At 43.1% G+C, this 25,160-nt stretch overlaps 1 protein-coding gene across 8 annotated transcripts in view; it reads right to left on the bottom strand.

Moving 5' to 3' along the window:
- Positions 1–25,160, bottom strand: part of NINL (ninein like) — a 221,110-nt gene that overhangs the window by 34,011 nt on the left and 161,939 nt on the right. For 7 of the 8 annotated variants that reach the window (XM_036009413.1, XM_036009416.1, XM_028523570.2 and 4 more), the window contains 3 exons: positions 22,817–22,946; positions 19,924–20,033; positions 18,601–18,926 (listed from right to left, as the gene is read on the bottom strand). In XM_036009413.1, coding sequence (XP_035865306.1) covers positions 18,601–18,926; positions 19,924–20,033; positions 22,817–22,946 — 566 coding nt within the window. The remainder of the gene's footprint in view (positions 1–18,600; positions 18,927–19,923; positions 20,034–22,816; positions 22,947–25,160) is intronic. The other variant, XM_036009417.1, reaches the window with a different exon arrangement.

Here is a 25,160-nt window from a genome sequence, read left to right as displayed (position 1 = left end):
GAAAAAAATTAATGTCAAAATGTACACTAAATGGCTTAAATTACAGATTAGACACAATTAAAGAAAGAATTACTGACCTGAAACACAAATGTGAAGAAAAATACCCAGAATGTGACAGAAGAAACAGGATGGAACACATAAAAATGAGGTTAAGAAATGTAAGAAAAGTGAAAAGAATTAACATCATACGTTTAATTCAAGAGGATAGGTGAGAGAAGAGGCAACAGTTTAAGAATAATGGCTGAAATAAAATCTTAAAAAAAAAAAAAAAAAAAGCCCTGGCTGGCGTAGCTCAGTGGATTGAGCTCGGGCTGCGAACCAGAGCATCGCAGGTTCGATTCCCAGTCAGGGTACATGCCTGGGTTGCAGGGCAGGTCCCCAATGGGGGCCATGTGAGAGGCAACCACACATTGATTCTCTCTCTTGCTCTTTCTCCCTCCCTTCCCCTCTCTAAAAATAAATAAATAAAATCTTTAAAAAAAGAATAATGGCTGAAAGTTTTTCATAAGACACACATCTATACATTCAATAGGCACAATATTTTAAGTTAGATAAGTTAAAAGGAAACCACACCTATGTCCTATGGCCCAACTCCATTTTCAGGTACATCTCAACATAAATGCTCAAAAATACATGTATAAGAAATTTTTTGCAGTACTATTTGTGATAGCCAAACACTAGAAACTACTCAAACACCCATCAACAAATCAATGAATACATTGTGGTTAATTCACACAACAAACTGCTCCATACCAATGCAAATGCATGAATGATAGGCATAAGCAACAATATGGATGAATTTCACAAATATATGTTGAACCAAGAAAGCCAGACACAAGAGTACACGTTATGTGACTCATTTATATAAAATATTGGCAAAATTGGCAGAATTAATCCATGCTGTTAGAAGTCAGGATAGTGGTTGCCCCTGAGGGGGGATTTGGGGAGTTCTGTTTCTTGTTTTGGGTGCTGGTGACACAAATATGTTCCATTTGTTGACAACTCTTCTAATTGTACATATATGTGTACTTTTCCCATGTATGGAATAAAAAGTTAAAAAGAAATACACACCTAAACACACCACATATAGAGGTCATCTTGTTTTTAATCCTCACCTAAGGATATTTCCTTCCTTCCTTCCTTCCTTCCTTCCTTCCTTCCTTCCTTCCTTCCTTCCTTTTTCATTGTTTTCAGAGAGAGAAAGAGAAAGGCAGAGAAGAGAAAGATTGATGAGAGAGAGAAGCACCCATCAGTTGCCTTCTGTATGTGCCTGGACTGGGGATAGAACCCACATCCCAGGAATGTGCTCCAAGTGAGAACTGAATCTACAATCCTTTGGTCACAGGATGATGCTCCAGCCAACTAAGCCACACCAGCCAGGGCACAAAATATAGAGATCTTAACAGCAACCAGAGAACACAACTCAGATTATTTGCTATGGTAGGAAGAATAAGGACTCTAAAAGATGTCTATTTCCTAGTTCCTGGAACTTTTGAGTATCCAAGTTTTAAATGGCAAAGAGGAATTAATGTAGCAAATGGAATTAAGGTTGCTAATCAGCTGACTTTTGACAGGGAGAGTATCCTGTATTATTCAGGTGAGTCCAAAGTAATCACAGGGTCCTTTAATGTAGAAGAGGGAGGCAAAAGTGTCAGTGATGTGATATAAGGAGGACACGACCAGTCACTGTTGGCTTTAAAGATGGGAGGGGGCAAGAAGCACAGAATGCGAGCACATGTAGAAGCTGGAAAAGACAAGAAAAGAGATCCTACTCCAGAGCTACCAGAAAGGAAGGCAGCCCTGCCAGCATCTTACTTTTACTTTAGTCATATCCATTTGACTTCTAAACTCTGCAACTATGAAGTCATAAATTATATTGTTTTAAGCTATTGCATTTGTGGTAATTTGTTATATCAGCAATCAGAAACTAATAGGTATACAAAGGAACAACAATTAGACACAGGACAAGCTACTCAATGTCAACAAAGGAATCTTGAAGATACTGAACATGTACAGTAGAGACACTTTAACTGTTAACCTAGAATTGTGTTCCTAGGGACACTCTTTCAAGAACAGACAAATATTTGAGACATTTTCAGACAAATGAAAACTGAGGGCATTTACTCCCATGAGAGTCTCACTAAAGGAACATCTAGAGGCTATACAACACAAAGAAAGAAAATGGTCCTATAGGAAACTGGCCGATCTGTAGAGGAACAGAGAAAGGGGACAATAATATCACAACATTTATGAAAATAGGACATCAAAAATTATAGTGGACATTGAAAAACCAGAAGGTAAGGAGACTGCTTCAGGATAATAAGAGCCCAGGGATCAGCATGGGTGGGGACCAGGGAAGTTGCAGCCTCTAAGCCCGATGCTCACGGGTCTCCCTCAGGGTACCCAGGAGAGCAGAGTCAACCACTACCTCCCCGGCCAAACAAGGATTGAGCAGCACCGGGGGAGGCCTTGTTGCTTGAAGGCAGAGAGAGGGGAGTGAGACTGAGACACAATCACACAGGGGACTCGAGCACCCACACAGCCCTGGAAAGAGTGAGTGCCCCAGCCTGTGCTACCAAGGGTGGCCAGGCCATGTGCCCACACCTCCAACCCAGTGAGAGTGTGGTTCTGTGGAATACCCAGACCACACAGCCCTGAACAAGGAAAGGGCACAGGCGTTTGTGGGTTTCCGGAGCCTGCAGTGGTGAACTCAGGGAAGCACAAGCCCCTTCGGAATTCCCGACTCTCACACCGTGAACCCAGAAAAGAGGAGGGTGCTTCGCAAGAACATGGAGCCCGAGGCAGTGAAATTGGGGGAAGGGCGTGAACCTTGCAGTCCCTGGAGCTTATACTGTGAACCCAGAAAAGACATGGGCGCTCTGCGAAGCCCTGGAGCCTGGGACACCATGGTAGTGAGCTCCGGAGAGCGTGCTTGGGAGCGCACATACCCACACCCAGGGCCCTGAGGGAAGGCATCAGATAGGTTGTGGGGAGAGTGAGTGGCTAGCCCTGGGGATCCTACTCAAGAGACTGACCTAGTTCTGACTGGGAAGAGTGAAAAGCATTCCAAACACCCCTCAGCCTGCTGAAGCCAGCAAGACCAGAAAAACTGGTTTGGCCAGTTAGAAACCAACAAGAGGGATTTATTTTGTTTTTGTTTTATTTTGTTTTGTTGTGGCCGTTGTTGTTTGATTGTTTGATTTCCTCTTGTTTCTTATGTAACTTTTTATTTTTAAATTTTTATTATTTTTATATCTCTCAATTCCTTATGTTTCTCTTCCTTTCATCCTAGTGTTATTCCTTCCACTCCAAATTTATCTCTCCTGCATTCCACCTTCTGCTTTTTTCTTCCTTTTCTTTCTTTTTTTCTTGACGCTGCAAGTTACTGCAAATTTGTATTATCTTTTTCTCATTTTTCTGACCTTTTTTAATTTTAATAGCATTTTGGTATTCTTTTTCTTTCTGCATAATCTTCTCGGCTTGGCTGGTTATACAGTCGTTTGATAGGTTCCCCCTGTTATCTCAGTCACAGTGTGTTGCTAACTTACTGTCCTTCATTTGTGTTCCATTAGTACACCCTCAAGGTTCTATACTCCTTATTCTTGTTATCTAGATCTCATAGATTCTGCCACATGATTATTGCTTTAATATTACTGTTCATAAGACCTATTTCATATAACTGTAAATCGTGCACAACACCCCTCCCAGATCTCAGCCCACTTCCCAATTTCCTGAACCCTATTATTGTAGGGGTTATCTCTATTCTTTTACACACTACTCCTATTTACCATTCTTTATTCCCGCCCTACCTCAGAATCTGACCTCCCACAGCCTCACAGCTTTCTAGATCCAACTAACAATCCTGCCTCCCCAATAAGAGTTTTATCTTCTTTTCATCCTTTCTAAAACGTGGCTAGCAGGGTGGAAGGTCATGGTTAACACTGTAGGTAGCCAAAGAATCCCCAATCTGTTCTCTACTGGCTGCTACTGTAAATATCATAGAATACTCTCTTGCTGTCTTAAACCATTTTGCCTTACTTCTCCAACTGATCACAAAAAAGAGTACGGGGAAGCTGTGAACACAAGAATACCTGAAGGAGACTGCACCTTTGAATCTCACAGGTATTCTACCACAGAAGTTCACACCATAAACCCAGGGAACCAGAACAGATCAATTTAAGAAACAGACACTAACAAGAAGAGTCTCACAAACAATGAGAAGACAAAGTAACAATCCCCAAATGAAGGCAAAGGAGGAAGCCTCAGAAAGAATGCTAAATGAAATAGAGGCAACTCAACTATCAGATATTGAGTTCAAAGAAATGATTATCAGGAAGCTCAATGAGCTCACAATGAGCTACCAGAAACTACAGGGAAGCTAAAACAAACTCACTGCAAACTATATCAACATGAAATAGGAAATAGAAACTATCAACAAGGGCCAAGAGGAAATGAAGAATACAATTTCTGAACTGAAGAACACAGTAGAAGGAATGAAAAGCAGGATCAATGAAGCAGAAGATCGGATCAGTGAACTGGAAGACAAAGTAGGAAAAAACACCCAGAAAGAGCAAGAAAAGGAAAAGAGGCTCAGAAAGAATGAAGAGGGATTAAGAGAAATGCAAGACAATGTGAAACGTAATACTATCCATATAATGGGGATACAGGAAGGAGAAGAAGAAGACCAAGGGATAGAAAACCTATTTTAAAGAGTAATGATGGAAAGCTTTCCTAACTTGATGAGAGAAAAAGTCACACATATCCAGGAAACACAGAGAGTCCCAATCAAGAGGAACCCAAAGAGGCCCACCTCAAGACACATCATAATTAAAATGGCAAAATTTCAAGACAAAGAGAGAATCTTAAAGGCAGCAAAGGAGAAACAGGAAGTAACATACACAGAAGCCCCAAGAAGGCTAGCAGCTGACTTCTCAATGGGAACACTCCGAGCCAGAAGAGAATGGCAAGAAATATTGCAAGTAATAAGAACCAGAGGTCTGCAACCAAGGCTACTTTACCCAGCAAGCCTCTCAATCAAGATAGAAGGCCAAATAAGGAGCTTCCCAGACAAAAGAAGTCTACAAGAATACACCTCCACTAAACCAGCTCTGCAAGAGATGCTAAATGGACTGCTTTAAGGAAAGGAACAAAGAGAGAGAGAGAGAGAGAGAGAGAGAGAGAGAGAGAGAGAGAGAGAGAGGTACATAAATGGCAATGAATAAATACCTATCATTAATTACCTTAAACGTAAGTGGATTGAATGCTCCAATCAAAAGACATAGAATAGCTGAATGGAAAGAAAATATGACCCACACATATGCTGCCTACAAGAGACTCACCACAGGATAAAAGACCCACACAGACTGAAAGTGAAGGACTGGAAACAAATTGTCCAAGCAAACGGACATGGAAAATAAGCCCGGGTAGCAGTACTCATATCAGGCAAAATAGACTTCCAGAAAAACCCTGTAAAGAGAGACCCAGAAGGTCACTTCACAATACTTAAGGGAAAAATCCACCAAGAAGACATAAATATTGTAAATATATATGCCCCCAACATAAGAGCACCCAAATACATAAGGAAAATCTTAGAGAACTTCAAGGAAGATATTCACAGCAATACATTATAGTGGGGAATTTTAACACCCCACTGTCCAAAATGGACAGATCTTGCAAACAAGATATCAACAAAGATATTGAGGCATTGACCAATGCCCTACATGAAATGGACATAACTGATATATACAGAGCCCTCCATCCCAAAGAAGCAAAATACACAGTCTTTTTGAATGCACATGGAACAATTTCAAAGATAGGCCACATGATAGGCCTCAGCAATTTCAAGAAAATTGAAATCATACCAAGCATTTTCTCAGATCACAAGAGACTGAAACTAGAATCCACCCCAAAGCAAATACCCCAAAACACTCAAAGTCATGGAGATTGAATAGCATGTGATTAAAGAATGAATGGGTCAAGAATGAAATTAGGGAATAAATCAAAAGGTTTCTGGAAACAAATGAAAATGAAGTCACAACAACCCAAAACTTATGGGACACAGCAAAGGCTGTCCTGAGAGGGAAGTTCATAGCAATACAGGCCTACCTGAAAAAGGTAGAAACATTTCAAGCAAACAACCTAAACCTACGTCTACAAGAACTCTAGGAACAACAACAAAGACAGCCCAGAGAAAGTAGAAGGAAGGAAATAAGCAAGATCAGAGCAGAGTTAAATGACATAGAGACTAAAAGCACAATTCTAAGGATCAAGGAATCCAGGAACTGGTTCTTTGAAAAGATAAACAAAATCGGCAAGCCTTTAAGCAGACTCATCAAGAAAAAAAGAGAGAAAACCCAAATAAGCACAATCAGAAATGAAAGAGGAGAGATTGCAACTGACACCACAGAAATACAAAGGATTGTAAGCAATTACTTTGAAGAACTGTATGCCAAGAAATTAGAAAACCTAGGTGAAATGGACAAATTTCTCAAAAAATATAATCTTCCAAAACTCAATGAAGAAGAAGCAGAAAGCCTGAACAGACCAATAATAGCAAAAGAAATTGAAGCAGTAATCAAAAAACTCCTGACACACAAAAGCCCTGGACCAGATGATTTCACAGGAGAATTGTACAAAGCATTTAAGGAAGAGCTAACCCCTATCCTTCACAGACTGTTCAAAAATATCCAAAAAGATGGAAGACTCCCAAACTCTTTTTATGAGGCCAACATTATCCTAATTCCAAAACCAGATAAAGACACAACAAAGAAAGAAAACTTCAGGCCAATATCGCTGATGAACACTGACACCAAAATCCTCAACAAAATACTGGCAAGCCGCATCCAACAATACATTTAAAAGATCATACACCATGACCAAGTGGGATTCATTCCAGGGATGCAAGGATGGTACAATATTGACAAATCAGTAAATGTAATACATCACATAAACAAAAGGAAAGACAAAAAAATCACATGATCATATCAATAGATGCAGAAAAAGCTTTTGGTAAGGTACGACACCCATTTATGATAAAAACGCTCTGCAAAGTGGGAATAGAGGGATAATAAAGGCCATGTGGGAGAGACCTACAACCAACATTATACTCAGTGGACAAAAAGTAAAAACTTTCTCAGTAAGATCAGTAACAAGACAAGGCTGTCCACTTTCACCACTTCTATTCAATATAGTACTAGAAGTTTTAGCTGCAGTGATCACACAAGAAAAAGAACTAAAAGGCATCCAAATCAGAAAGGAGGAAACAAAACTGTAACTTTTTGCAGATGACATTATAGTGTCCATAGAAAATCCTGTAGACTTGGCAGAAAAACTTCTTGACCTAATAAATTACGTTGGCAAAACAGCAGGATACAAAGTCAATATCCAGAAATCAAAGGCATTTCTGTAAACCATCAAAGGATTAACAGCAGAAGCAGAAATGAAGAAAAAAAATCCCATTTGTAATAGCAAAAAGAAAAATAAAACCTAGGAGTAAACCTAACGAAAGAGGTAAAAGACCTGTATTCAGAAAACTATATAACACTGAGGAAAGAAATCAAGGAAGACACAAATGGAAACATATATCATGTTCATGGATTGGAAGAATTAACATCATCAAAATGTCCATACTACCCAAAGCAATTTACACATTCAGTGCAATACCTATTAAAGTACGAATGGCTTATATCACTGACGTAGAACAAACAGTTCAAAAATTTATATGGAACCAAAATGACTCCAAATACCTGCTGCAATTTTTAGAAAGAAGGGTAAAGTAGGATGGATCACAATACCTGACACTAAGCTATACTACAAGACCATTGTAATCAAAACAGCCTGGTAGTGGCATAAAAACAGGCACATAGACCGATGGAACAGAACAGAGAGCTCAGAATTAAACCCAAGTCTCTGTGGTCAATTAATATTTGACAAAGGGGGCACCAACATAAAATGGAATAAAAATAGCCCTTTCAACAAATGGTGTTGGGAGAACTGGACAGCCACGTGCAAAAATATGAAACTCAAGCTCCAACTTACACCTTATACAAAAATAAATTCAAGGTGCATAAAAGACTTAAATATAAACTGTGACACCATTAAAGTCCTAGAGGACAACATAGGTAGGAAAATCTCAGATATTTGACGCAGAAACTTTTTTACAGACATGTCCCCTAGAGCAAGGGACATAAAGGAAAGAATGAACAAATGGGACCTCATCAAAATAAAAAGCTTCTGCACAGGTAAAGAAAACAGTATCAAAATAAAAAGAGTACCAACTGTATGGGAAAACATATTTGCCAATGATACCTCAGACAAGGGTTTAATCTCCAAAATATATAAAGAACTTATAAAACTCCACTGTAAGAAGACAGGCAAACCAATTAAAAAATTGGCAAAGGGCTTAAACAGACATTTTTCTAAGGAGGACATACAGAGGATCCAAAGACACATGAAACGATATTCTATATCGCTAGCTATCAGGGGGATGCAAATTAAAACCACAATGAGATATCAGTTTATACCAGTCAGAATGGCCATCATAAAGAAAGCAACAAACAAGTGTTGGAGAGTTTGTGGAGAAAACGATCCCCTAGTGCCCTGTTGTTGGGACTGCAGGCTGGTGCAACCACTATGGAAAAGTGTATAGAACTTCGGACTTCCGCAAGATGGAGGCATAGGTGGACGTATCGTACCTCCACGCACAACCACGATTAGAACAACAACAGTTTAGAAGCAGAATAACTCCCAAAACTGACAGAAAATTTATCTGAATGGAAGTCGGATAGCCAAGAGGTTGAAATGGACCTGTTCATCCAGACCAGTAGGAGGGGCGGAGACGAGCAGCTGAGCTTGGGTCACGGCGTGCCTGGAAAACAAGGAGAGTTGGGCATATAAGGCAAACGGGAGCGTGTAAGGCATCTGGGGTACGCAAGATCGCAGCAGGTGGACCCTGAGTATGCAAGCAGCAGCCGGCAGACCCAGTGAGGCGGTGATTGTGGAACAGGGCATAGCATGCAACCCAGGATCCCAGGGAAGGGACTGAGGTCCCAAGGAGAACAGAGCTACCGCCATTGTTCCCTCTCAACCCCACCCTCATGTCACAACCCGGCGACTGGGGTGCCCAGCCCTGGTAAACACCTAAGGCTCCGCCCCTCTCCTTAACAGGAGCAACCAGACCAAAAAAAAAAAAAAAAAAAAGAGAGAGAGAGAGAGAGAGATCGCTCAAACAGAAGAACAAATCAGTGCCCAGAAGTCATCCTTTTGAGCGGCCAAGAGACAGCTAACCTATCAGATGCACAGTTCAAAACACTGGTGATCAGGAAGCTCACAGAATTCGTTGATTTTGGTCACAAATTAGATGAACAAATGAAGGTTATCGTAAAAGAAATGAAGGAAAATGCACAGACAACCAATAGCGATGGGAAGGAAACTGGGACTCAATACAATAGAGTGGACCAGGAGGAAGAAAGAAACAACCAAACAGGAAAGAATGGAGAAATAAGAATTCAAAAAAATTAGGAGAAGCTTAGGATCCTCCGGGACATCTTTAGACGTTCCAACATCCGAATTATAAGGGTAACAGAAGGGGAAGAGGTAGAGCAACAGATTGAAAACGTATTTGAACAAATAATAAAGGAAAACTTTCCCAGTCTGGCAAAGGAAATCCAAGAAGCTCAGAGAGCCCCAAAGAAGTTGGACCCAAGAAGAAACACACCAAGGCACATCATAATTACATTAGCCAAGGTAAAAATGAAGGAGAGAATCCTAGAAGCAGCAAGACATAAGGGGTCAGTAACCTACAAAGGGGTTCCAATCAGACTTTCAGCTGATTTCTCAAAAGAGACCTTACAGGCAAGAAGGGGCAGGAAAGAAATATTCCAAGTCATAAAAGACAAGGACCTGTATCCCAGATTACTCTATCCAGCAAAGATTTCATTTAGAATGGAAGGGCAGATAAAGTGCTTTTCAGATAAAGTCAAGTTGAAGGAGTTCATCATCACCAAGCCCTTATTTTATGAAATGTTAAAGGACTTATCTAAGAAAAGAAGATAAAGAAAAAACATGTCTAGTAAAAGGACAGCAAACTCAAAATTATTAACAACCACACCTAAAGCAAAACCAAAAGAAACTCAGCAAACAACTAGAACAGGATCAGAACCACAGAAATGGAGATTAGCAACAGGGGAGTGAGAGGAGGAGAAAGGGGGAAAAGGTACAGAGAATAAGTAGCATAGATTGTAGGTAGAAAATAGACAGGGGAAGGGTAAGAATAGCATGAGAAATGTAGAAGCTAAAGAACTTATAAATATGACACATGAACATGAACTAAAGGGGGGGCAAGTGAATGGGAGAGGGTGTATAAGGTGGGGGGTAGTTAAGGGGTGAAATGGGAGAACTGTAATAGCATAATCAATAAATATATATTAAAATAATAAAATAAAAAATAAAAACAAACAAAAAAAAGAGTATGGAACTTCCTCAGAAAACTAAAAATGCATCTGCCTTTTGACCCAGCAATTCCACTGCTGGGACTATATCCTAAGAACCCTGAAACACCAATCCGAAAGAACCTTTGCCCCCCAATGTTCATAGCAGCACAATTTATAATAGCTAAGTGCTGGAAGCAACCTAGATGCCCATCAGTAAATGAATGGATCCTAAAACTATGGTACATTTACACAATGGAATTCCATGCAGCTCAAGGAAAGAAGGAGCTCCTACCCTTTGCAACAGCATGGATGGAACTGGAAAGCATTATGCTAAGTGAAATAAGCCAGGCAGTGAAAGACAAATGCCATATGCTCTCACCTTTAACTGGAACCTAAACAACAAAACAAAAAAAACAAGCAAAATATAGTCAAAGACACTGCAATAGAGGATAGGCTGACAGTGACCAGAGGGGAGAAAAGAGGGAATTTCAAGGGAGAATGGGAAGGGTTTACAGGAATAAATTTAAAGGACACATGGACAAAAACTAGTGGGGGGTGGTAATGGGAGGGAAGTGGAAAGGGATGGGTGGGCAGGCTGGAATGGGAGTGGAGGGCAGAAAACTGTATTTGAACAATGATTAAAATAAAATTTTTAAGAAAAAGAAAGAAAATGGTCCTCTAAAGAAAGGATAAGATTCAAAAAGGAATAATAGCCTTCTAACATGACAAGCTATGGAGGATGCAATATCAGCAAACAGTAATCTCACCTAGAATATTTCATCTGAATCTATCCATGAGGGAAACCAGGCATCCAAACTGACGGACATTCTGCAAAACACCTGGTTTTCCTCCTTCAAAAATGTTAATGTCCAAATTCCTGAATATACCTAATCTACCAAAATGACTCATGAAAAAACAGAAAATCTGAACAGACCTGTAAGTAGTAAGGAGACTGAATCATCAAACACGTCACAACAAGGAAATGCCTAGGAGCAGATGAATTTTAGCAAACATTAAAAGAACACCAATCCTCAAACTCTTCCAAATACTGAAGAGGAGGGAATACTTCCTAAATCATTCTATGAGGCCAACATTACTCTCATACGAAAGCCTTACAAAGTCATTCCAGGAAAAACTATAGACCAACATCCCTTACCAATATTGATGATGCTATGCTAAAACCCTCAATAAAATATTAGCAAAAAGGATTGTTTAAAAGGCACAGAGTTTCTGTTTGGGATGATGGAAGTTTTGGAAGTGCATAGTGGCAATAATTGTGCAACATTGTGTTTAATGCAACTGACTTATACACTTAAATGTTTAAAATGATTGATTTTATGTTATGTATATTTTATCATGATAAAAAGTCAAAGTCCACTTACAAAAATCAATTTAAGAACTGATACACTCTCTTAGATGAAAGGATACTAAAGAAATATAACCAAATGCAGAGCATCATTCTTGATTGTATCTGGAATGATTGAACAATAAAGAACATATTAAAATAATTGTGGAAATCTGAACATGGAGTGCAAATTAAAAATAGCATAGCATTGGCCCCGACCCGTGTGGCTCAGTTGGTTGGATCATCGACCCACAAACTGAAAGATCATGGGTTCAATCCCCAGTCAGGGCACATATCCAGGATGCAGGTTTGATTCTGTCAGGGCATGTACAAGAACACAACCAGTAGCCCTGGTTGGTGTGGCTCAATGGATTGAATGCTGGCCTCCGAACCAAAGGATCACTAGTTAGATTTCTAGTCAGGGTGCATGCCTAGGCTGCCAGCTAGATCCCCAGTAGGGGGTGTGCGAGAGACAACCACACATTGATGTTTCTCTTCCTCTCTTTCTCCTCTCTAAAAATAAATAAATAAAATCTTCAAAAAACATAAAAAATGAAGGCAACCAGTTGATGTTTCTCTGACCTCAATGTTTCTTTCTCTCTCTCTCTCTCTCCCTCTAAAAGCAATAAAAAAATATCCTTGGTTGAGGATAAAAAGGAGGAAAACTTTGAATTCATGTTAATTTTCCCATGTCTGATCATGATATTGTGGATATGTAGGAGAATGTGCTTGTTCTTACAAAATAACATGCTGAAGTATTTAGCACTAAAGTGGAATAATCACAATAATGTTTGCAATCATCTCAAATTCAGGAACAAAAGAGTGCATGTGAGTGTGTAGAGCAAAAAAGAGAGAGCAGAGGTAATCTGGAATGACTCATGTCATATGTGTATTCAGACCATCCCTACTATTCTCTTAACTGCTGGCAGAAATTCTTTCACAACCCAAATCTGGTCATATCACTCTCTAGAGTCTAGACTTTGTTTTCTCTTATGATAAAGGCCAAATTCCTTACCAAGGTCTCCATGATCCTGACAGTCTGACCTTCACCCTGTGGTCTTGCAGCCACTGTGGCTTGGGAGGTGGTTTATCTAGAAGTGGTTATAAGACACACACATGGGAGTTGCAACCAAGGGTGCACTGGCTGGAGACAGACCAGCCCTCACAGAGCAGGAGCCAGGGCTTGGGGCCCACCTAACGGTAGGGATGCAGATGGTCTTAGGGAGTGCCCCCTTTATGCTGTAGGTCTTGTGTGAACTAGCCTCAGTGGCTCCTGATACAGGTGTCCCTTCCTTCCTACAGCAACCTTCCCCAAAGACATCAGCTCCTCAGTTTTGGGACCCTTACCCATTTTTTCACCCACCTTATCCTATACAGGGGACTGTACCACAGGCTCCTCAAAATTAACTGAATTCAACCCTCCTGTCTTCTCCCTTTGCAGTGGCATTTCCCGAGAGTCCTCTAATTGCTCCATAACCCACTTCCAACCTCCCTGCCCATATCCCATCCACCTATAACCCATTAATTCAGCCTCCAGACTTCTGCCAGTCAACTTCCTGCACCTCTGTGGCCATCATTATGGTTCCAGCCACTGTCATGACCTCTAGCCTGGACGGCTGCAGTAGACACCTCCCATGCCCTCTCAATCACTGCATTGTCCTATTCAGGGCCCCCAGCAGCTTGCTCTTAGGAAACTCTCCCCATTCCCATTAGAGCTGGTAGGTACTCACCTTCCTCTATGAATAGTCTGTCTCCTAACTCTTCAGAACCCTCTAACCTGAGAAGCCTCTTCCCCTGTTGGCCACACACTAGGTCTCTGTCTGATGGGGGTCTAGGCCTGTGCCATGCAGCTTTCCCAGACCTGAAACCTGGCCTCCCAGGAAACCAGCAGCTTGAATTTGCATTATTTCTATATACTCCCTTAGGATTTCACCACACCTGTATGTGTCCCCGAAAAATGTTCATGGTTTGAGGGGCATGACCTTTGTCTCCTCATCCTTAAAATGTGATAATGCATTTCTTCCTAACACTGGGACATGCAGGAAGCATGGTGTTTCCCCAAGAAATGAAAGCTCCAAATATCTGTTTTGGTCCCAAATGCAATTCCTAACTGTGCTGGCACATAGGTGGCCAGTAAACACTGTCAAATGAATGAAGACCCTGTTGAGACTTGAACTGTGACTACTGTGTGACCAACAGTCCAGAGAGCGCATCATATCAGAAGCAGAAAGAGGACAATGGCAGCCTTCCGGGACTTGTGTCAGTGAGTGGCAGACCACTAGGGGCATGGGTGGAGGATGTGAATAGCATGAGTCTGGGCACATGTCTGTCCACAGGGAAGTATTTGAAAAGGACAGCAGTCTGGGATTCTAGGAGTGGGCTGCTTCTCTGCTTGAGTCCCTTGTATGTGGCTGTGGACTCACACATGGAGCAGGTCCCCAAGGTGCTCACACTGGGGCCATGACCAGCCTGTTTGTGAGGGGCTTGCTATGGAACAGCTGCAAATGTAAGAGCATGTTCATATATTCATCTCATGCTACATGCCCTTTTTGAGGTATGGTACCATCTTTGCTTTATAGATAAGGAAATTTAGAAGTCACCCCATCACATTGTTCCACATTATTCAGGAACACTCACATAAGAGGCTGGAGCATGAGCCAATGCCTAGATGACAGGGAACAGCTCCTACACAGCAAGGCTGCTCCCTGCTAGAGTAGAAAGGAGATCTGGAGATGGATGCCTAGGGGCTTCCAACTATGCTAATATTTTCTTTCTTAAGATGGATGGTGCATTGACCTTTATTCCTTTTGGTTTATCATAAATCCTACATAATCTTTTATTTTTTCCAATAAAGTAACTTGTCCATGGTCCCCAGCTAGCAGGAGCTGGTCCCTGAGCTGAAATGCGTATCTCACCACATGCCTGTGATCACACTCCAGGGCAGACCCATGTGTGCTGTGAACCAAAGCTCCATAATACCTCATGGAGCTTCCATCTTCACATGAAGCAGGCACCTCACACGTGTGCTGTGTGTGGGTTAACAGGACCAAATGATACTGCATGCAGAGCAATAACCGTGTTACACAGTCATATAACATGCAAGTGTGTATAACATCTCTCAGGGCAACCCTCTAACTCCCAAAGATTCAAAAGAAGAGAATCTGAAGCCATGCTCTGCAGCATCTGGAAAAGCCCTTCTAGAATTCCAGCCTTCTGAGAAAGAGCATGTTCCAGACTGAGACACACAGAGGAGCATGGGGAGGAGAAGGGCCTAGCTGCACAATTGGGGTCTCTCTGTACCTTGCCAACAGACCAATCTCCAGGTTACCTCCTCACCTTGGGGCTGCCCATGAGGGCATCTGCTGCAGCAGTATGCAGTAGAGCCCTTTGGGGCACTCATGTCATAGCCACCACCAACATTCCCAAGTGGTGCTAGGCAGTGCAGAATATAGCAGCAGAGGAGCCCTTCACTTGAATGGATGACCTCCTCCATTGCTGCTCTAATAGCACATGGACTTGCAGTTCAAGGATAGTGCCTGGCACATGAATTGGTGGGGTGCAGTAGTGGATCCTGCTCAAAGTGAGCAGGAAAAGGGCTCAGATGACCAAAGACTGAAGTGGGCCTCCAAGTATAGTCTTTCTTTGTCCTTGTGACACTAGCGAGAGCTTCCTAAGGACAAGGGTAGGGGACACCAGAGCCAGCTGAAATACCCAGAAAGGTTAATTTATGCCCCTTCTGCCTACTCACTGAGCACCTGGTGACCCATGGGATGCCTGAGATCAGGATTGGGTTTATGACCATCTGCACAAGCACACAGGTTATATAACCAGTCCCGTCAGCAGCTGAGAGCTGGTTGGCTGGAAATGTGTGTGCTTCGAGTTAGTGACAGAGGTCAGAGGGTGTACTTGGCATTCTGAGAATGGAGAGACACCAAACCTCTTCTCTCTTGAATCTGCTTTTTTCTTAAGAGCTCAGACAACATCTTCCAGCTGCAGAAGTTTGGTTTTTGTGTCATTTTTCTCTCTCCAGTGCTATGTCGGTCTCTACTTCCCCCAGGGCCTTGAGCTGTTCACACCTGGCTGCCTAGGGGCCAGCAAACCTGTGGTGGAAGCTCAAAGCGCTGCTTCTGGCTTTTTCCCTGTTGTGCTGCAACCCCCTCTCCAGGATGCTCTTACTCCACCTAGTGTGCTCCTCTAAGGCCTGTCCCAAGTTCCCCACAGGAGCTGGCTCCCTGCTTGATTTCCCTGCTTGCTCCCTGAGAGCAGCCTGCTGCCTCTCAGTCTCTTCCCTGCCCACTTTCTGGGGCTCAGGGGACAAGGCATCTGCCTTTGTTCCTAAGAACAGCTCCTGGGGACAGCTGTTCCCAAAAACAGCTTCAGGCTGGCTCAGGCAGCCTTGGCCATCCACAAAATGTACTAGGCCCTCTGTGACCATTCCCCAGCCACCCCACTTGGGTGCACCTGTGACTGCCTACCTGTGGCAGCAGAAGCCACATGGTCAGAGTCACAAGCACACACTGATTGCACTCCCCAAGGCTGAGGCTCTTTGAGGACATTATGATTGGCAAGGGTTGGGGCTAGGCTCTGCCTAGGGTCTGCACAGTAAGGCTGCTCCCTCCTGCTCATACTGAGGATCATGGAGTCACATGTGTCCTCCTGCTCATCACCTGCTACTGCTGACCCATCCTTCAAGAAGACTCGCAGCATCTCTGCTTTTCAGACAGGGCTTTCCACTTGCTTCCTACAGATGAGTTCTAACTTCTTAAAGGCAAAAGGCTAGCAAATCTACACCTGTTCTTCAGTCATCAACTCCTACAGCTTGAGTTGCTGCTGTTTCCAGTGTGTGAGGATCACCCTTCCTCTCTTTTCCCTTTGCTTCTCCAGGTCACGCTAATCTGTCACCTCTCTCATTTGCAGGAGATGTTTCTGCAGCATCTCTTCCTTCTGCCTATGTTGTAGTGACAAGTGCTTACAGTGGGTGGCCTCCTGGGCTTCCATCCATGAGAGCTTTTGATTCAGCCCAACTTTGGCCTCTTTCCTACAGAAACAGAATGAGTCCCAGGCACTGCAATCTATAGCTTTAAGTCTCAGACCTTCCCCTCAGGTTAGGAAGGCCACAAAGACTTTTCTAATTTCAACCTCACACCTCCTCTCAGCTTGGCTGGCTTTACCCTCTCTCACTTTCATGACTACTGGGCTTTCACCCACACCTTAGGGCCTTCCTTAACAAGGCCTCAGGAGGACTGCCCCTCACTAGGGTTGGGCTCCATTACAGGAGCCAACACAGATGCCATTCACACATGTGACTGTTAAACTAAGTTGATTAAAAATAAGCCATTAAAATTCAGTCCCTTAATTGCATAGATCACATTTCCATACTTAGTAGCCATATGTGGCTGGTGGGCTGCCTTAATGAACACAGCAGACACAGGGATGTTCCCCATCTCAAAAAATTCTAAGAACAGTAATGGCCTAGAATTTTAGTCAGATGGGAAAAACTAACCCATAGTCATAACTTCCCTTGAAAATCCTGTAAGCTGCTGGACTGAGGCCTTCATGAGGGCACTAAACCAGGGACAGGTGTGTTCTCTGCTCCTGCCCAGTGCTAGCCTGAGCCGTATGGGGCTCTACCTCCAGGCTGCAGAGGGACCATGAGCAGCAGGAACAGTTCCTCCTAACAAAGGCCAAGGTTTCTAAGGCTCAAGATGCTAGGGATGAGCAGCATGAGCCACCCTGCCATTCTCCTCTGCTGCCTGGTCAGGATCTGGAGGGAGCTTTAATCCCTTATCATACAGCTCTTGGGTTTCACAGAAAATAACAAAGCTCAGAGGAAGCACATGACTTAAAAATGACTTGTCATCTCTAGGAGAGTGTCAGTCAGTTCCTGCTAGCCCCAGAGAGGGTCATCTGGAGCGGAGGGAGGAATGCAGCACAGTCATAGAGGGTACTCAGCACCTCCCTGTGCTCAGGCCACCCCTAATCCTCATGACAAAGAAGGGGATAGCCCACCTCACCCAATTTGGAGGGCATGACCTCCACAGGAAGGTTGTTTGATATCCTGCTATCAGTGTGGTAATGTGGAACATGTCCATTTGGCAATAACATCAGAACTCAACCAGGCCCACACAGAACACCTCCATGAGGAGGACAGGTGTATGATACACACCTCAGCTATGAGCTGTGTCTCAGCTCTGGTTCAACATGAGTGGGATATGACCATTCTCTCCTGAGCTGGGGAGGATTCAAGACTCCACATGGGACAGAGAAGGGCTGGCTGAACAGCACTGAAGCCTGCAATAACTAGTTACTCCCTCAAAGTCTATGATATCATAAGACACAAAAGACCACATTCTAGTTTTTGAAATAAACCTTTTCTTTGCTCATATATTTTAGCCTTTTCAAGAACCTCACTAAACCAAATTAATGGTTTTTCCTATTGTTTCAGAGGTTTTGTCCAATTCCCCATGTGCTACAACACCATGTCCCAAAAATTAGAATGAGATATTAAATGATGAACATATTGACCTTTGCTATACAAGACAAGTCTGAAACAAGGTGAAAAGCACTGAGTTGAAATTCTACAAAGTACACTGTTTCATGGCCTAAGCTCTGGTTAGTTCATATTTCAAATTTAAAGTAAACATTCTTGTATAATGACTTATTCTTTCAGTGCTCACACATCTTCCCCTGAGAAAAACTACATAGTTAATAGGCATCATCATTCTGAGCAGTTTGCTGTGACCATAATCAAACTCTAAATTTTGGTTTATTTAATTTTGGCCAAAAACCCTAGACATGAAATCCTGAAAAGACATGGTACTGGACCTGAACTGCTGTAGCTCATGCTGATTCCTCCGGTGTAGCTCCTCCAGCTGATCTTTCTCCTGGGCCAGCCAGTGAGTCAAGCCAGACAGTGCCTGAGTATAGTACTGCTCCATCTCCACCCTCTCCAGCTCAGGGGTATGGGTTGTACTCTGGAGCTGGTCTTGCAGGCCTCGAATGACCTCCTGGGATTTCACATGGAGGGCCTCCAGGTTGGTTCTCTGATCCTCCAGCACACTGACTTCAAGCTTGAAAGCCTGCTCCATTTCCTTTTTCTTCTTTGCAAAGTCCTTTTTCATCATTTCAATTTCTCTTTCATAGTAATTTACCTGAGAAGAGAAATGAGAGCAATGTTGATCAGGAAGTCCACAAAATGATTTCCTAACAATGCAACATGGAAGTATGAGGTCCCAGGTAGCACAGTCAAAGAACAGATGGGTCAGACATGATGAGGTGCAGGAGACAGCCATGCCAACAATGTCTAAGGCTCTCAAATGGCCATAGGTTTTATTTTTCCCCATAACCTTCCATCAGCCCCATGAGACAGATCTAGCAGGTGGGAAAGGGAGGCTGGAGGCCAGCTGGGTCATGTGTCTAGTGAGGAAGCATGAGGTGGGCTTGAGGGTGTGACAACACTGAGAAAACAGAGAGCCTTAATGAGGCTGGTGGGGTGGCTCTGAACTCCCTGGAGGCTCTAGTGAGGAGGAATATCATCCAGTCATAGGCAAGGTTACTATAGTGGCTACCAGCTAATACATCTAGGGAACCCACGGCCATGACCATAAAACAGAGGTGACCCAGCATTGTTGCTACTCAGACCAAGACACCTATCCCCTGATATCAAGTCATAGACACTGTCCCTTCACAAAACCTACCACAATCTTATAACAGAGTAGGAGACATGTTCATATGAGAAGACAGACTTGGTCACAGTAATCATGACCATGAATCCATGAAATAACCCACCCAAGGTATCTCCCAGAGTCATTTTAGCTTAGAATAAAGCCAGAAGCTATGATTTCCCAATGACAAAGCAAGCAAGAAGGTCTAGCCTCTGCATACCCTTGTGACATTCCAGAAATGCATAACTCCATTCTCCCACTGTTAGTTATTCCTTATGTCCCCCCTCCCTCCAAAGAGGGCTTGAGGTTGAATGTCAGTTTTATTTCCCTTTCCTTACACACCTCCCTCCACTGAACAGGCTTACTACAAAGCAGGGGATCCACGGGCAGATGTGTGCATGCAGAATTGTCAGCACAGTGAACAAGCTTCCAGGCATGCAGCAGCAAGCACCCAAATGTCCTATGGTCTCCCATCTCCCCTGACCTTGGTCTCCATCTGGATCTTGAGGTCTTGGTAATGTTCCTTCATCTGCTCCATCATTATCTCCATTTCTATACTCACTGGAGTGGAATCACCCAGGATGCAGATGATGCCTGCAACAAGAACATTTCTTTTTATGTCTTGCTGAGGGTGCCATGGGGTTTGTTCCATACCCTCCCATTTGATATTTGGACAACATGGAGTATTCATCCCAGATTTCCTCCACCACACAGAAAAATGCACAATCTTTCATAGGCACCTTCTGCGAGAGGAACTCAGTGCTGGCAGTGAGGGGCAGCCCTTGCAGGTTTCCACAGTCTGTTATGTCCTACTCTCAAAGTTGAAGCTCTTTAGAAACCAACATTTTGAGTCTTTGCCAGAACACAGATTACTCCAAGATATAAACTAGGAGACTCTCTGCAAGATTCGTCAGGCCCTTTAATTCTCTAAAAGATGTCATACATGGTACAGTCACTGCACACCAACTTGTGTTCCCTGACCCAGATACAGAGACTCAAAGCCTGAAAAAGGTGTGATCTGTGCTACAAATCATACCTTTTTCAGTCTTTGAGTCTTTCTCTGTGACAGCCAGTGCTTTATGATGAGGTATCTACATTATACAAATAATGCGGGATTTCAACAAATAAGTCAAGTATGGAATGAAGGTTCTGAGAGACCACAGAAGTCATTTTGTTCCAGAAGATTCCTTGACTGACAATATCAGACATCTGGGCAGCTCATTTTGATGAGGCACCCGTGGGCCCATAACTTCGACCAGCTAGTAATTGGGTGTTTCCAATATTGTGCATGTTGTGGGGGTACACCAAAGGATTGACACATATGGATGTTGGCCACTGCAAGGGTTTCATCTGTGCTGGTCCAGGGATCAGAAAAGTTGAGAGGAAAAGACACATTCCCCAAATCTTACCATCTTCCACTTCCCAAATTATTTTCCATGAAAAAAGGTGACAGACTCAGAGACATTAGGTCTGAGAGGACTCAGGATAAGCACCTCAGGAAAGAAGACATCCTGATGCCCTAACACACTGAAGCTGCCATCTGGGTCTGGTCAATGGGCACAGGTCAATGAGCATCTATCAGGTGAGGCTCCAGATGGATACACCAATGACACTGCCATCATAATCCATATAGCCCCCTTCACCCTAATTCTGCTGTTGTGACTTTCCCACGCAGCAGGAGAAGACCCCTCCTCCTCTGAGCGGGCCAATGGAACCTCTATAGTCAGATGGAGGGGTGAAGGGGAAGAAAAAAGCACTAGCTGAGAGACTGCTTTAGTTTTATCAGTGACACACAAGTGTGGGGCTGCTTCTGGTGCCACAGTTTGAGACTCTTGGACAAGGACAACCCTGAGTATAAGACCCCAGCTTGCCATGCCCTGGGCTACAGGTCAGTGGCTCCTGACAAGAGTCACACACTGTGTGTAGCTCAGGCTCCTTCAGGGACAACAGAGGCAGCAAGTACTTCCTTCCCTGTGGCGAGGCTGCCCACCTGGCTGCACATCATAACTCATCTGGGAATCTGGTACCATCTGGCATGCTGGCCACACCCTAAAACCTCGCAGCTGAGGGGGTCAGGGTTGTGAGTCTCAGGAGCCATCAGATTCCACTAAAGAAGCTGTAGGTGAGGGGGTTTCATAAAGGGCCAAGAAAGCTGGGCCCCCATGCATAGAAAACCCATGCAGTTCCCATGGAGGTTCCCACATTGGCTCTTTTGAGCACACACTTTTTTCTATTTTATTAAGTTAGCTTTTCCCGAGCAATATGGGAAACTCTGAGTGTTCTTAGGGCTACAGATAGGACCAAGGTGTTTTCTGAGGGGCTGCACTATTGATGTGTGATTGATGTAAGCAGCAGTCACTATGGTCTCCATGGCCCCTGTCAGTGGCAGCAGCAGGCATAAAGCCAGGTGCATTACATGAATCTGCATGGTGCCTGCCCTTCACAATTGCGAGGCAAGAGTAGCAACCAGCCAAAATCACTGTTTTCTAATAGCTCCAGCATCTGAAACCTTCCCCCAACCCCACAATGGTCTGTAAAAGAGGCCATGAACACTTAAACACAGGGCCTCAGGGCCTCTCAGAGCCTAGAGCTTTTTCCAAATGTATGGGCTGAGTTAAGAAACATGAAGCTGTGGTCCTTCTTAATCTATATCTTCAGCATGCATCTTTGCCTCAAGCGAGTGGGGGCACTTCCTGGCACCACAAAACCACCTCGGAGCTCTAAGGTGATGCTATCTATCCACATAACTCAGGTAGTGACATCAAGTCTAGTCTACCCCTGTACATGTGAGGCCTCTGTGAATTCCAGGGAGTCCCTGACCTACTTACACAATTTATGGCACTTTTACACAAAAGTGACTTCCCTTTGTAAGAGCTGTCACAGACCTGAGACGAGTCCCCTGCTCACCAACTCCCCCCTTATTTCCCTTCTCTAGATGATCATCGCTGTGTGTCCAGCCCATGCTGAACACTCATCTGGATCCCCTGGGTACTTTTCCCAACATTGGAGGGTCACTTGGATATACCTACCCTATGGTCATGGTAAGGTCATCCTAACCCTTTCACCATTTCTACCCAAATGGTAAAACCCTCACTCTCCTCAACCTCTTTCCAGTCTCTAGGTATCATGTCAACCTCTCACCTTGGTTTATAGCCCTTCTCCCACATGTGGCAGCCCGAGGCACTCGTGACCACATGTAGGCTGAGCTAGGCCCTGATGTGCTATGAAACTGGCCCACCCATCACTGCTCACCCTGGATCCAAAGGCAGCCTGTGCAGCACAGGTAGGTAGAAGCCCATTGACACCAGCCCCCAACGCCCCCAGTGAAAGCACATCACAGTCATCTTGCAGAACTGAGAACTGAGCTGAGCTCCTACCTGTTTGGCCATGTCTAGGAAGCAGCCATCCATTTGGTGATGCATGGGGCTGGCCATGCCAACTCAGGGGCAACCGTGCCTGCAGACCCTCTATGGCAGCCTGCAGCTCATCGTTGCGGTCCTGCAGGTCCTGTGGGGCAGAGCCAGACACCTCTTCCAGCTGCTGTAGCCACTCAGTCCAAGGAGCCACTAGCATGGAGACTGGGCTACCCGGGGATCAGCTAAGCCCAGTGCCTAGGGCATCCAGCTGGGTCAAGGTAAGCCACAGATAATAGGGGCTAAAGACCCACCCACAGACATCTGTAAGAGGTTAGTGTGTGTCTCAGTCCATTTGGGATGCCATAACAAAAATACCACAGACTAGGGGCATATAAACAACAGAAATTTAGCTCTCAAGGTTTTGGAGGCTAAAAGTCTATAATCAAAGTGCCAGCAGTTCCAATATCTAGTGAGGACTTCTCAGTTCATAGATAGCCATCTTTTCCCATGTGATGAAAGAGATGGGAGAGATCTCTTGAGTCCCTTTTATAGAGCACTAATCTCCTTCACTTGGCTTACCCTCATGACCTCCCAAAGGCCCCACATCACAAGATCTAACACAATCACAAAGAGGGAATAGTCTTCCACATATGAATTTGGGGAAATGCAAATACTCAATATGTAGCAGTGTGGAAATGCAGAACAAAAATCTGCATTTGGGGTTTCTGACTTCATTACGGTGTCCACCCAAGACAACAGTAAAAATATTAAATTGCAAACAATCTCTAATGAGGATCTAGTTAACATTTTATACTGTCTTTTACCAAAGGCAGCCCTGTCAAGAGAACTGAGGTTGACAATTGAAAGAAAAAACAAAAAGCTAAAATGATAGTTAAATAGAAAGGGAATTCATCAACAATGGAAGGCATGTTTTCTTGCTAATGAATATCCTGGTTACAAAGTAAAGGAAACGCTAAACAGTGACTTTGGAGACACTAGGCGATGCACATCAGGGAGGGTTCAAGGTTATTCCTACCTCTGGAGATTGACTATAAAAAATGACCTCAGCCAAGAGGTAGAGACCTCCCCCACACAACCCAGCACATCAAGCACCCAGATCTTGGTCTGTAAAACCATTCCCTTAGGTAAGGAACCAAGACTTCTTGGAGAAATGGCTGATTCCAAGGAGACTGCAGGAAAAGTACAAGATTAGTTTGCAGCATTTTATGATGCTAGTAAGTAAGAAACTAATCAATAAAACAAAAGATGATGGTGACATATCTCAAGGACATGGCTGCTAACACTCCCACCAGCCAAATCTTACACAATTTGAGCACCAAAATAATTAGACATAGTAATGGATTACAAACTACTGGTGGAAAAATGGGAATTTGTGAGTCCATGGCAACAGATAAATGGATAGGAAGATAGGTAGGTAGGTAGATAGAAAGATCAGACTCTCTGACTTACAGTAAAATGCCAAGGGCTAACTAACAGATGTAGAGAGTGGGTGCTAGTGTTGGAAAATCATCATTTTGTAACCATGATGGTAAAAACTTTAGTGGGCAAAAATTATCAATGGATACTAAATCTAAGGAAAATTTAGATGAATAGCAGAATATTTACATGGTCTTAAAGTATCTCTCCAGTGACTGCCTACTTACTACCAGTAATTATATAGTGGGAAAATCAGGTAATGCCATGATGAGGTGACCAAAACTAACATCCTATGCTGTCCAGTTGAGACTGTACCATTTTAATTTAATCAAAGGAAATATCAGAAAGACACAAAATGAGAAAGTTTATATTAAAATGAATGAGGGGGCTGTATTCCTCAAAAAGCAAGTCCATGTGATAGTTTATTCAATAAATGGTGTTTGGAAAATTAGAGAGATATGTGCAGAAAAAATGCAACTAGACCACTTTCTTACACCACACACAAGAATAAATTAAAAATGGATTAAAGGCTTAAATGTTAGATTCAAAACGATAAAAATCCTACAAGCAAACAGGCAATAAAATCTCAGACATTGCTCAGAGCAATATTTTTTTCTGATATACATCCTCAGGCAAGGGAAACAAAAGAAAAAATAAACAAACAGGACTACATCAAACTAAAAAGCTTTTGCACAGCAAAGGAAACCATTAACAAAATGAAAAGACAACCCACTGAATGGGAAAACATATTTGCCAATAGATCTGTAAAGGGTTAATATCCAAAATTTAAAAAGAACTTATAAAACTCAACACACAAAAAAACAAATAATACAATTAAAAAATGGGCAAAGAATGTGAATAAACACTTCTCCAAAGAGGACATATAGATGGTCAATAGGCATATGAAAGGATGCTCAATGTCACTAAT

The sequence above is a fragment of the Phyllostomus discolor genome, chromosome 9 (assembly GCF_004126475.2).
Source record: "Phyllostomus discolor isolate MPI-MPIP mPhyDis1 chromosome 9, mPhyDis1.pri.v3, whole genome shotgun sequence".
NCBI lineage: Eukaryota > Metazoa > Chordata > Mammalia > Chiroptera > Phyllostomidae > Phyllostomus > Phyllostomus discolor.
This window is presented reverse-complemented; position numbering and strand designations above follow the sequence as displayed.